Genomic DNA, 12,896 nt, shown 5'->3' with positions numbered 1-12,896 from the left:
CCTGCTTCTCCCTCTGCCTTTGTCTCTCTCTCTCCTCTCTGTATATTCTCATGAATAAATAAATAAAATCTTTTAAAAAAAAAGCCAGGCTTGGAAGATGACAAGTTCTCCGGAGGTTGGTCAGCTTTTTTTCCCCAGGTACCCCACTGCTTGTTTGTTTATTTATTATTTTAATTTTATTTTTTTTAAGTAGGCTCCATGCCCATTGTGAAGCCCAATGCAGGGCTTGAGCTCATGACCCCATGATCAAAACCTGAGCTGACAGCAAGAGTCAGATGCCCAACCAACTGAGCCACCCAGGTGCCCACTTAATTAATGGGCTCATGCACAAAGTAGCCGTGGTATCAGACATAGGATCTTAACATCATGGCATACCTTTACCAGGGATGAGCTAGTTAGTACTACTGCTGAGTGCCTACTCTCTGACAACAGAGACCAATACTGAGCCCTTGATATGGTACCAGTTCTCAAGGTTTCCAGTTAGACCCTTGATAGGAGATTAATTACATGGATGTCTTTCATCTCAAAGAATAAATAGATTTGTCTCTTGGAATAGACATATTTTAGATACAGATTTGCCTTTCTTGCCCGTTATGCATCTGCCAACATTGGACTAACAGAATGACTTGATCTCTTCATGACCTTGTTTTAAGGTTAAGTCTGGTTAAGGGACTCATTTGAAAGCAAAAGAAATTCAGCAATAGCCCCATGCGATGGACTTATACCACATCCTGCATTACTCAGAAGTGGCTGGCCTAACTAAAAGGTGAAATGGCTTACTAGACCAATCAGTAATAGTATAGTTAGGAGACACTTCCCTGAAAGGATAGGGCTCTCTTTTTATATACTCAGTATATATGTTGAATCAGAGACCATTACATGATAGTGTTTCTTCTATAGCCAAAATACATGGATATGGGAAGCAAGAGATAGATTTGTGGTACTTTCCTCAAAATAGCACATAATAACCTACCCATAAGACCCGGGACCTGGAGCAGCTCGGAGGCTGCAATAAAAAATGGCCTCCAATAAAACTACATTGCAAAAAATGGGAAAGAAACAGAATGGAAAGAGTAAAAAAGCAGAAGAGGCGGAGCCTGAAGAATTTGTGGTGGAAAAAGTACTGGACCGCCGTGTAGTGAATGGGAAGGTGGAGTATTTCCTGAAGTGGAAGGAATTTACAGATGCTGACAATACTTGGGAACCTGAAGAAAATTTAGATTTTCCAGACTTAATTGAAGCATTTCTTAATTCTCAAAAAGCTGGTAAAGAAAAAGATGGTACAAAAAGAAAATCTTTATCTGACAGTGAATCTGATGATAGCAAATCAAAGAAGAAAAGAGATGCTGCTGATAAACCAAGAGGCTTTGCCAGAGGTCTTGATCCTGAACGAATAATTGGTGCCACAGACAGCAGTGGAGAATTAATGTTTCTCATGAAATGGAAAGATTCAGATGAGGCAGACTTGGTGCTGGCAAAAGAGGCAAATATGAAGTGTCCTCTGGGTCTTTGTTTTTTGGTTTATTAGTGTGAAGAAATAACATTCTAATGAAAATCAAGTTTGATATGTTTGTTTTGAAGTAGTATTGGGGGAGTTGTTGGGGTTTTTTGCATCTATAGCACTGGTTACTTTGAACAAATAAAAGCTTTCTGTAGTTGTTTCCTTAAAAAAACAATAACCTACCCATAGAAGTTTTGCTGCCTCTCCTTAAAATTTTGAGCTATGTTCTTTTGTAGATCTTAGTCCCCAGTTGGATGAGAGGCAAGGAGTCAGGGGTGGAGAATACTTCCATTTGTAGGCATAGTAATGATTCCATTGAATTGGAAGATGAGACTGTCATGTGGTCATTTTGTGCTTCTTATTCCACTGAAAAAATAGGTCTGGTTGAGGTGATTGATTCAAATTATCAAGGAGAAATTGGGTTGCTGCTGCACAATGGAATAAGGAGGACAATGTCTGAAATTCAATGGATTCTCTGGGATGCCTCTTAATACTTTCATACTCAATAGTAAAATTCATCGGAAAACTATAGCAATCACAAAGAGGTAGGGTTATTGAGGACCCAGACCCTTTGGGAATAAAAGTTTGGATAACTCTACCAGCTAAAGAACCCTAACCGGCTAAGGTTCTGGCTGAGAGAAAGAATAATATGGAGTGGATAGTGAAAGAAGTGATAGATATCAACTGTAGCCTAATGGCCAAATGCAGAAACAAGGAGCACAGTAGTTTTATATATTCTTTTTACTTGTAATATTTTCATATACTAACCATTTTCTTCTTTCTTCTTCTAATTTTATATACTAGTTAGTAGAAGTTAACTTTATAATCTGGTCTTTAGGTAATGGCATATTCAGTTTGAATTATGACAGAATTTGAGGGATTACTGATATAGCCAGCAATGGATACAAAGAATGCTAGGATTATGTCTCTATTCACTTTGGGGAAAGGGCTTGAACTTCATCACTTGTAAGTAAGATACTAAATTTTTCTAGGTGGAAATACAGAGTTGTATGGACTTCAAATGTGTTAGAAGGGTACACATGGAAACCAAGTAGCCAAAGACATGGCCTCATGGTCTGTGATGTTAATAGTTTATTGCTCCACAGCCCCAGATCTGCCACTCTGCCTGCTTTGCAATAATTTAAATGGACCCTAAAAGCATTTCTCTTTTGCATTAAACATGATGTTAAACTTTGTCAATAGAGAGCACGTGAAGGAACTTTGCAACAAGAATGGGATTCCATCCCTGGTTCCAGTGTGCTCCCAGATTCTTCTTGTTCCTTTGTGCCTGGCTGACAGTGATACATGTGGGAGACATTCAGCGGTACTCATTCCCACTAAGTTTCATTGACAATCTTGTGGATGGCTTACTATTAAGTTTGTGTGTGTGTGTGTGTGTGTGTGTGTGTGTGTGTGTGTGTGTGTGTATGTGTTTGGAGGCGTAGAGGGGCAGAGGGAGAGGGAGAGGGAGAGAGAGAATCTTAAGCAGGCTCCACACCCAGTGCAAAGCCCAACATGGGGCTTGATCTCATGACCCTGAGTTCATGACCTGAACCAAAATCAAGATCTGGATGCTTAACTGACTGAGCCACCCAGGCACCCCTTCCTATCAAGTTTTATAGGCACCCCCACAAGTGGATTCCTAGCTGAGTTTTGTAGGGCCTCCAGCAATCAGCTTCACAGCAGCAGGTTACTTGTGCCTTGGAGGGGAATTTCCTGCTTGTTAGTTCCAATCTAGTGTCCTGCCTGCTAGCCTCAGCTCACCTGCACCTGGAAGGTCTTTCTGGCTTGACAGTTCTGGCCACGATTCCCTGTCCACCAACTTTAGCTCACTTGTGCTCTAAAGGAGTGTTTCCTGATTACCTAGCAATTATGGATCCACCTGGCCTGGGGAAACTCAGTGAAATTCTCTGCCATTCAGTGGTTTCTAACAATACATTTTCCAGTGAGTTCTGGAGTCAGAGGGTAATATTTTCCTTCTTTGGGTGTACTCTCTCAGCCCTAGAGTATTTTTTAGTATTCTTTTTATTAAACTTTCCCTCTTCAAATTACTTTGAATACTAGTAACAGTGTTTTCTGTCTCAGTCGTTAGTAATTGATAAACTACTTATCTATGAAATTTGGAAGAAATTTTGTATGAGATTTCTTTCTCTTTGAAAGAAATATTTCATGTATAGATTTTATTCCAAATATCTTAGTGGATGTTATCTGCTTTGGGGTTCAATTCTTACTCTACAACATATGTCAGAGATGCAGTAGACCTACTGACTACATGGTAATTAGAGCATTCATATCATAGGAGCCACCAGGATAGGTTACCATTAACCTGTGTGATGGTTTTCAGTAAGGAGAAAAGATTAGAGTTCCCTTGAACCACTTCTAATTACAGATCAGAATTAGGCTTTCACTAGCTTAAGTAATCCCATTGTTTAGTGGACCTACTCCATGAAGGGAGCCCTCTAGTCATAAACCAACTTCAGAGATCAAACAATTTTTTTTTTTTAGATTACCCAAGTCATTTTATGGGACTGGACCAAATTGGAAATCTCTGGGTAGTAGTCTGAGATCAAGGTATGACTCTTTCTGGTGTTTATAGTAGTTGAGAGAAAACCCCAGAGCACAACCCACCAAGAAAGACTTTCTCAGGTTCTGAAGACTTCAGGACCCCTCCTTGACCTTCATATCATGGTCTTAGTTGGAAAATGGGTACCTTGATAGTTATCGGTAGTTATACCTAGAGAAGCTTCAAATAAGGTGAATAAATTGGAGAAGGTGCTCTTTTTTACTCAATTATCTTAAGATCTTGACAAAATTGTTAGTTTTAGCAAGAAGGAAAATAAGGAAATGTGGGATTCATATCTTTCCCCCTCATGAAAACACTTATACCAATGAAGCTTGGAAGATAAGTAATTGGTAAGTAATTTAATCTTTCAAATTATCTCACTCATTTTTAAATTTTTTATTGCATGTTCTCTGCCTTTCCCCCACCACTAAACTATAAGCTCCACGAGAGCAAATATCTTTTCTGTCCTGTTTACCACTGCATTGTTTGCATGCTTATTGTATTCTGTGTGAGACAAATTCACTTAGGATACTTCCAGTAGTACTAAACCATGAGACATTAGTACGTGTTTGTTGAACGAATGGCAGATATATTGCCTAACTTTTCATTTAGCACATTGTCTGTTATCTTTTCCACTTATTATTTATCTATTATCTACTTATTAGTAAAACAATATTTGGTACACTGAAGTTGGGATAATGTTAATGTTTCCATTATAGTGTGATATGTTCCCAAGACAAAATTTAAGAGCTAATAATTTTACAATGCCATTTAAACATTCTATTGTAGCTCTTGAAAGAGAACTTAAGCAGTTTCTTTTTTTAAAGATTTTATTATTTATTTGAGATATATAGAGAGAACACAAGCAGAGGAAGGGGAGAGGGAGAAGCAAACTCCCCACTGAGCAGGAAGTGGACTTGGGGTTTCATCCCAGGATGCCCTGGGATCATGACCTGAGTCAAAGGCAGATGTTTAACCAACTGAGCCGCCCAGGCACCCCTTAAACAATTGCTTAAGAGAAATGCTAGAAATGCTCTAAATATTAGTTTAGAAGAATCTTTCAAAATATACTTAAGTGATCAACACCAATGGGGTAATCTGTCACATGGACCCTCTGCATCCCCCAAATGAAAATGAGGCTACCTAATAAGGCCCCCTGCCCTTCCCCATAAAGGAAGGTGACATTGCCTGGAGCAATCTTTTCTTTTACTAACAACTTTCTTGCTCCACCCACCCTCGTTCCTATAAAAACTTTTCATACTCTACAACCCAGCAATTGCACTACTAGGTATTTACCCAAAGGATACAAAAATACTGATTCAAAGGGGCATATGCACCCCAATGTTTATGGCAGCATTATTAACAGTAGCCAAATTATGGAAAGAGCCCAAATGTCCATTGACTAATGAATGGATCAAAAAGATGTGGTGTATGTATGCAAAGGAATATTACCTAGTTATCAAAAAGAATGAAATCTTGCCATTTGCAATGAATGTATTATATTGGTGAAATAAGTCAATCAGAGAAAGACAAATACCCTCTGATTTCATTCATATGTGGAATTTAAGAAACAAAACAGATGAACCTAAGGGAATTGGGGAAAAAGAGAGGGAAGCAAACCATAAGAGATTCTTAGCTATAGAGAGCAAACTAAGAGTTGATGGAGGAATGTGGGCAGGAAATGGGCCAAATGGGTGATGGGTTAGGAGGGCACTTATTGTGATGAGCACTGGGTATTATACCTAAGTGACAAATCACTAAATTCTACTCCTGAAACCAATATTACCCTATATGTTAACTAACTAGAATTTAAATAAAAACTTGAAAGAACAAAAAAAAAACCTCAAAAGAACAAAAGATAAAGTATTTGATAAATAGAAAATGAGCAAATAAAAACCTTTCATTTTATTAAGTTCTTAGATCTCTCCTCTACTAGCTCAATTGGATGCTGCTCAACTCATGAATCGTTTAATAAAATCAATTAGATCTTCAAAAAATAATAAAGTATTTAAGCTAAAAAGATATTTAAAAAGAAAGACCTAGTGATATCTTCAGAGAAAAAGAGTAATCCATTTATTAAAAGTAAGTAGCAATTAAATATTTAAAACAGACTTATTTAACACACTTCAAAAAATCTGATTAAATTCATCAATTGAACCTGCTTACTTCTCTGTTCCTAAGGCAGTTTACTAAAGTGTACTAATCATCACAGCATGTGCTAAATAGTGAACTAAACACTTAACATGCATTATTTCATTTAATTAATTAGTATGCTGTGTAAAGAATGCAAAAAGACCTTGAATTGACTGAATCTACTGATCATTGGTTTATAAATTCATTATATTCACTTAGAATTCAGATTTCTTTGATCTAGAAATTTGTTCCCCTTGCCCCAATCTATCAGAATTTCTCTCTCTTAAGACAATCATGTCTGGCCCAATGAGTGCCACCTGAGTGTTGAGGGTCAAGTTTTGGCTTCTTGAGGCAGAGGTAAGGCAAGAAGACTCCCACAAAGACATGGGCTCTGGAGGTCTAGAGTCCTAGGTCAAGTCAGGGGTATGAGGTGGGGGGGCTTGTTTAAACACCAATCATGATAGGTGCTGCAAAAGTAAAATTTGAGACTGATTCCAAAACTAGAAGTTCAGAAGTGGGTGTAGTTTATAAAGCAATGAAAAACAGATGGTGAAAAAGCTCAGGACTGGAGGGGTTTAATTTGATTATTGCAACTATCCATAGATATTTTGATAGCTCATCTTCATTGGTCCAGGGTAGAGTGATGTGTTTATCTGGTTTAAAAAGCTATATATAGGGAAGATCATTACTAGTTCTATATCATAAATATTTGATTGTTCTCTTGGAAGCCTCAATTTTTCTAGATATGTTCTCTCACCACTGAATTTCAGAGAATTTCATACTCTTCCCTCTATCTTGCCTCCCAGTTTTCCCTGGAGTGGCTTCTTCACAATATATTTATCCCAATTCCTTCCTCATTTACCCATATTCTCCCAGACATCCACTTTATAAGAAATTAAAGACCGTTAGTATTTCTTTTTTTTTCCGTTAGTTTTCTAATAAGAGACAATGCTTAATGACTTAGAACCAAAGGATCTGAGAATAAGAAGACAACTTATTATTAGATTATTATCCCAGTACTTTAATTTTAAAAAATTATCATTTATTGAACACCTAAAATGCACTGGGTACTGTTTTAGAACTGGGGAAATAAAGTTGAATAAAAGATTAAATACTTGTCTTCATGTAACATGCATTTTATTAGGGAAATAGATAATAAACAATTAAATACATATACAAGTGTAGTATAAATTATAGATAAAAGCTATAAAGAAAAATGGAGCATGATAGTGGCATAGAGAATGATGGAGGGAAGAAAAGTGATTGAGATCTTCTAAAAAGTGAAATTTGATCAGATAAATAAAATGAGGAGAAAAGACTCACATTGCTGCTCTGAGAAAAACATGTCTAGGGAAAAGGTAAAAAAAAACCCCAATTTTCTAGGTCAGAAAAACATTTGAGGGTCAGGAAGGAGGCCAGTGAGACTGAAAAGGAGTGGGAAGAATGGAAAGAGATGATATTAGAGACAAAGAGGTCAGATCACATGGTCACGGTGAAGAATTTGGAATTGATTCCAGTGCAGTAGGAATTAAACTATGTTAAGCAAGAGAAAGACAGATATATATTTTTTAAAAATAGATTTTAATGAAGAATATATTGAAGAAGGGCAAGAGAGAATGCAAGGACACCAGTTAGGGGGCTCTTGACGTTGTCAAAGTGAGACATGATGAGAGCTGGGATGAAGGCAGTAACAGTTGATGTGGTGAGAAGTAGTCAGGCTTGGAATGTATTTTTTAAAGTTGAAGTTGACAGCACTTTTGGTTGATTATATAGGGACTAGTGAGGACAAGAGAGGGGTCAAACGTGACTGCAAGGTTTTGGATATGAGTGGCAGTGTATATCACATTTAGTGAGATGGGAAAGACTAGGAGATAATTATGTTTTGAGGGGCAACCAATATTTTAGATGTTTTAAGCTTAGATACTTTTTAGGCATTCAAGTGGAATCATCAAACAAGCAATGGATATAAAAATATGGAATTTAGGAAAGGTACAGGGTGGAGTTATCAAACTGTGGGAATCTGTTGAATGTTAATGGTATTTAAAACCATTAGACAGGATGAGATCACCTAGGGAGGAGATATAGAGAAGAAAAGAGTCTGAGGACTAAGTTTTTGAGCACATCAACATCTAGCAGTTAAAAAGAAGACAAGAAACCAGCAAAGAGGATTTGGAAGGAATGTTCAATGAAGTAGGAGGAAAAGTCATGGTTTTCTAGAAGCAAAGTGAAGAAAACATTTGAGAGAGAGTGGAAGGAGAACTAAAGTTTAGTTATTGGACATGGCAAGAAGTATGTTGTTGGTGACATTGACATAAGTAATTTCAGTGGAGTAATGAAAGTCTGACTGGAGAATATTCAAGAAGAAATAGGAAATGAAGAAATATTTTTCAAAATAGAGATCAGAGGAATGGGATGGTAGCTACAGGGGATGTCAACTCTAATAAGGGTTTTATTATTTTTTTTAATGAGAGGTATTAGAAAATGTGCATATGCTGACAAGAATGATCTGTCATGCCTAGACTTTTGAGTTTGAGAGGAGGGCATATTGTCAGACTTTTATTTGTCAAAACAGATGAGCTTTGTGTCAAGAGAGGAGGTAGTTTTTGTTGATGTCTTCATTAGAATCAATAGCATTGTTTATGAATAGCTTCAAATTTTCTCTTTTAAGACAAACATAAATAACTTCTCAGGGCTTGCTCTGCCTTACACAGATTCCCAGGCATCTAGGCATGTGGCAGGAGTGGCAGACCTGCCAAGTAGTGTGTCTGGCCCTGTGTGATGGATTGGTGGGTTTGATGAATGGCCTGTTCCAGGAAGCACCATTAGAGCCGACTGGCTCCAGCAAGATTAATTGTTTTAGATTGTACAGACAGCTTTCAAGAGGGAAGTATTTCTGTATATCTATCTTCTGTCCATCATGAAGGGGTCCTTTGCAGCTTGTCATAATCTATAAAGAGGAACAAAACATTTTCATACCCATAAAGAACGCTTTCAACCATTTCCTCAGTTACTTTTTAGATCCTCAGGGCCAATATGAACATACTGATTTTCTTTTGTGGTTGTTAAATTCTCATTGTAAGTTATCCCTGGTACCATAGAGGAGTGAAAATTAAAACTGAAAGGTCTAAACAGCTTAATATTATGGTTTAATCTAGTTTGTAGAACATAGCAATTATAAATATTTTTCTACATGTCTTAGTTCCCTTGAGAAATACCATAGGGCCTGGAATATATTTATTCAATAAATATTTGTTAAGTGAATTAATTTATGAATGAGATACATAATACTATTTTAGAGTTAATGGTACTTTAAAGGAATATTTAAAAAAGCTTTGACCTTTTCTTAGAAGAAATAAATTGATAAAGAAAATGTATTTCCAAGTCACATACATACTATTTATTTTTAATCAAACACTTCTTTTCTTTTCTTTTTTTTTTTTAAGATTTTATTTATTTATTCATGAGAGACACACACAGAGAGAGAGGCAGAGACTCCAGAGGAGGGAGAAGCAGGCTCCTTGCAGGGAGCCTGACGTGGGACTCGATCCCAGGACCCTGGGATCACGACCAGAGCCAAAGGCAGATGCTCAACCAACTGAGCCACTCAGGTGTCCCTAGTCAAACATTTCTATAGAGCTTATTATATGGCAGGCAGTATAATAGTTGCCTTACAAATATGAGCTGTGGTAATTTCTTAAGTCAGTATTATTATCAATGCTTGGTAATTGATTTAATGTAAAATATTTTTCAGAATCAATTGCTCTTGACCAGGAATAAACTATAATCAGAATGCTGTACTTGGAACTGCTTTGAAGTGTGAGAGATTCATGGTTTGAAGTCCACAAGACAAATAATTACTGTTCAGTATATATTTACTATTGCCAAGTATCATACTAGGTTTTTTTTTTTTTAAGATTTATTTATTTATTTTGGAGAGAACAAGCAAGGAGAGAGGCAGAGGGAGAGGGAGAAACTTTAGCAGACTCTGTGCTGAGTGCACAACCTGGCATGTGGCCTAACCTCAAGACCCTAAGATCAGGGCATGAACTGAAACCAGGAGTAGGATGTCCAAACAACTACACCACCCAGGGGCCCTATACTAGGTTCTTTATATGTACTACCTCAATTCTTAAATGATGAATCTGAGCAATAGTTTTTACTCTATTTTATAGATAAGGAAACGAAAGTGTGAGTGGAAGGACTGGAAATCAAACCCACATATGTCCTATTTCAAAGTCAAGGCTCTATAGAATGACTCGGCTAGGAAAATAAAAGGACCTATTTAAATAAGTCAACTTTGTAGAGAAGGTAGAACCAGCTGGGTTGAACTACAGTGTTTTTTGAAGTTGGAATTGAATTTAAGATTGTGTTCTGTAAAAATTCCATTTCATAACATGTGAAAATAAAAATTTCCACTATTTTTCATTTTTATATTTTGATTAATAATTTTGTGTAATTCAAGTAGAAAACCATGGAGAATACAAAAAAAGAAGTGATCAATATCAATAATAAAAATGAAAGTATGTATTCTTAGCAGAAAAATAACTCATTGCTTTTGTCTTCTGAAATTTATTCTTACTAGGAATCAAGAATTTTGGGCTTTATCTTCTCTTGTCCACCTACAGTTCTATCAAAGTTATCAGAAAATAATAACTGACCTTTAATATACCTTGGCTAGCTGCCATGTAAAGTACTTTACATGCACTGCCTAATTTAATCTTTATAATAACCCTATTAGTTAGATACTATTATTATTTCATTGATTAGGTAACTGAGAACTAGAGAAATAATCACTTGCCTAAATTCTCTCAGATAACAAGTAGTAGAAGTGAGATGTTAATTATGGTCTATATGATTCTAAAGATCATTAAGCATATTTGTTGTAAATTATAGCACCCAACGATAACTGCTTAACTATTTAGCAAGCACTTCCATATCCTTTATCACATTTAATATGATCAATTTTGTGAGGTAGGTAAGTCAGACAAAATAAAGACCAGAAATATCTTCAGTTTGGAAAAGCTTGTTTTTTAAATGAACAAATACTATATAAAGTTAAGTACTACTGTTCACCAAAAGGTATATTTAAGAGAAAGAAAATGTAAGCCACAGAATGGGATAAAATAATCTCAAAACCTAAACCTAACAACAACAACAAAAAAAACTCTTTAAAATTAATGGAAAATAGGCAGATAACTTAGTAGAAAAATTAGGAAAGACTTTGACAGGCACTTCACTGAGGGTATCAACAGACCAATAAACGTATGAAAAGGTGCTCAACTTGATTTTCCTCAAGAAAAACAAATTAAATCCACAATACAATACCATTTTGGCTAAAACAAAAAAGTGTTGGTAAAGATATAGAGTGGCCAGGACCCTCATACACTGGTGGGAGAATAAATTTCAGATATTTTGAAAAGCTATTTGGCATTTATTTACCAAAGCTGAGTATATACATTCATACTGCATGACCCAAGAATGCCACTCTTAAGGACATACTCAACAGAAATGCATATATATGGGCACCTAAAGACATGCATTTATATTCTATAGAAGCATTTTTGGTAATACTCTAAAACTGTAAACTCTCCAAATGTTCATTGTGTCAAATGGAGAAGTATGTGCGATATATTCACATAATGAAATGCTATACAGAAATTATAATAAAATGCAATTTCACACAATGACATGAAAGGATCTCCCAAACAAAATGCAGAAGGAGAAAAGACAGATACAAAAGAATACATGCCATGTAGTTCTGTTTATATTACACAGAGAAAACTAATCTATATGGTTAGAAGTCATGGTAATTATTGGAAAAAAAGTATGAGAATAGCATGTGTTAAAACAATGTATTCTGTTATTGATGGATATTTGTGTTGTTTTCCATTTTTGGTATTATGAATAAAGCTGCTCTGAAAAATTTTATATACATCTTTTGATGGATATACATGTTTTAGTAATATTTTTTACATTATACTCTACTGATATTAATATAGTCACACCCATTTCCTTTTTGTTAATGTTTGTGTGGTATTTTTTTCATCCTAATTATGTCCTTAGAAGACTATATCATGGGAACAACCTAAGTGTCTATAAATGAATGAATGGATAAAGAAGTTATGAGATATGAGATATATCTAAATACTTATATATAGATCTATATGGATATATGCAGTGGAATATTATTCAGCCATACAAAACCACAAGCAAATCCTACCATTTGTGACAACAGGGATGGAACTTGAAAGGCAGGCATCATGCTAAGTGAGATAAATCACAGAAAGAAAAATACTGTATGATCTCACTTGTATGTGGCATCTATTTAAAAACACACATATACACAAAAACTCATAGAAAAAGAGATGGGATTTGTGGTTATCAGAAGTGTGAAGTGGGGGAAGGGGAAATTGGAGAAAGGTAGTTAAAGGGTACAAAATTTCCAGTTATAAGATAAAATAAGTATGCTAGAGATGTAATGTATAATATGGTGACTATAACACTGCTGTATGATATATAGAAAGGTTAAGAGAGTAGATTTGAAAACTTTTGATCACAAGGAGACTTTTTTCCTGTGTAATTATAGATATTCTTCTGGCCATGTCAAAAAAGTTAAAAGGAGCTTATAAAATTAATTTTCATATGTTTATCTATATCTTAACACAAATATAAAATTATCATTTCTATATGTATTCAATA

The 12,896-nt window shown here is 35.7% G+C and overlaps 1 protein-coding gene across 1 annotated transcript; it reads left to right on the top strand.

The window, feature by feature from the left end:
- The first annotated feature begins 1,009 nt into the window (after positions 1-1,009).
- Positions 1,010-1,494, top strand: LOC112919579 (chromobox protein homolog 3-like). Its single transcript, XM_072745533.1, has 2 exons — positions 1,010-1,184; positions 1,258-1,494. The coding sequence occupies exons 1-2, from the start codon at positions 1,019-1,021 to the stop codon at positions 1,395-1,397; spliced, it is 306 nt and encodes a 101-aa protein (XP_072601634.1). The 5' UTR covers positions 1,010-1,018; the 3' UTR covers positions 1,398-1,494.
- The last annotated feature ends 11,402 nt before the right edge of the window (positions 1,495-12,896 follow it).

This window comes from Vulpes vulpes, unplaced genomic scaffold (assembly GCF_048418805.1).
Source record: "Vulpes vulpes isolate BD-2025 unplaced genomic scaffold, VulVul3 u000000899, whole genome shotgun sequence".
Classification (NCBI taxonomy): Eukaryota; Metazoa; Chordata; class Mammalia; order Carnivora; family Canidae; genus Vulpes; species Vulpes vulpes.
Note: the sequence above shows the minus strand (reverse complement) of the source record. Positions and strands in the feature narration are given on the sequence as shown.

Coding starts and splice junctions, on each gene's coding strand:
- LOC112919579 (XM_072745533.1), top strand. CDS start 1,019: ATGGCCTCCAATAAAACTACATTGCAAAAAATGGGAAAGAAACAGAAT. Junction 1,185..1,257: donor GAAGTGGAAGGAATTTACAG/ATGCTGACAATA, acceptor TCTTAATTCTCA/AAAAGCTGGTAAAGAAAAAG.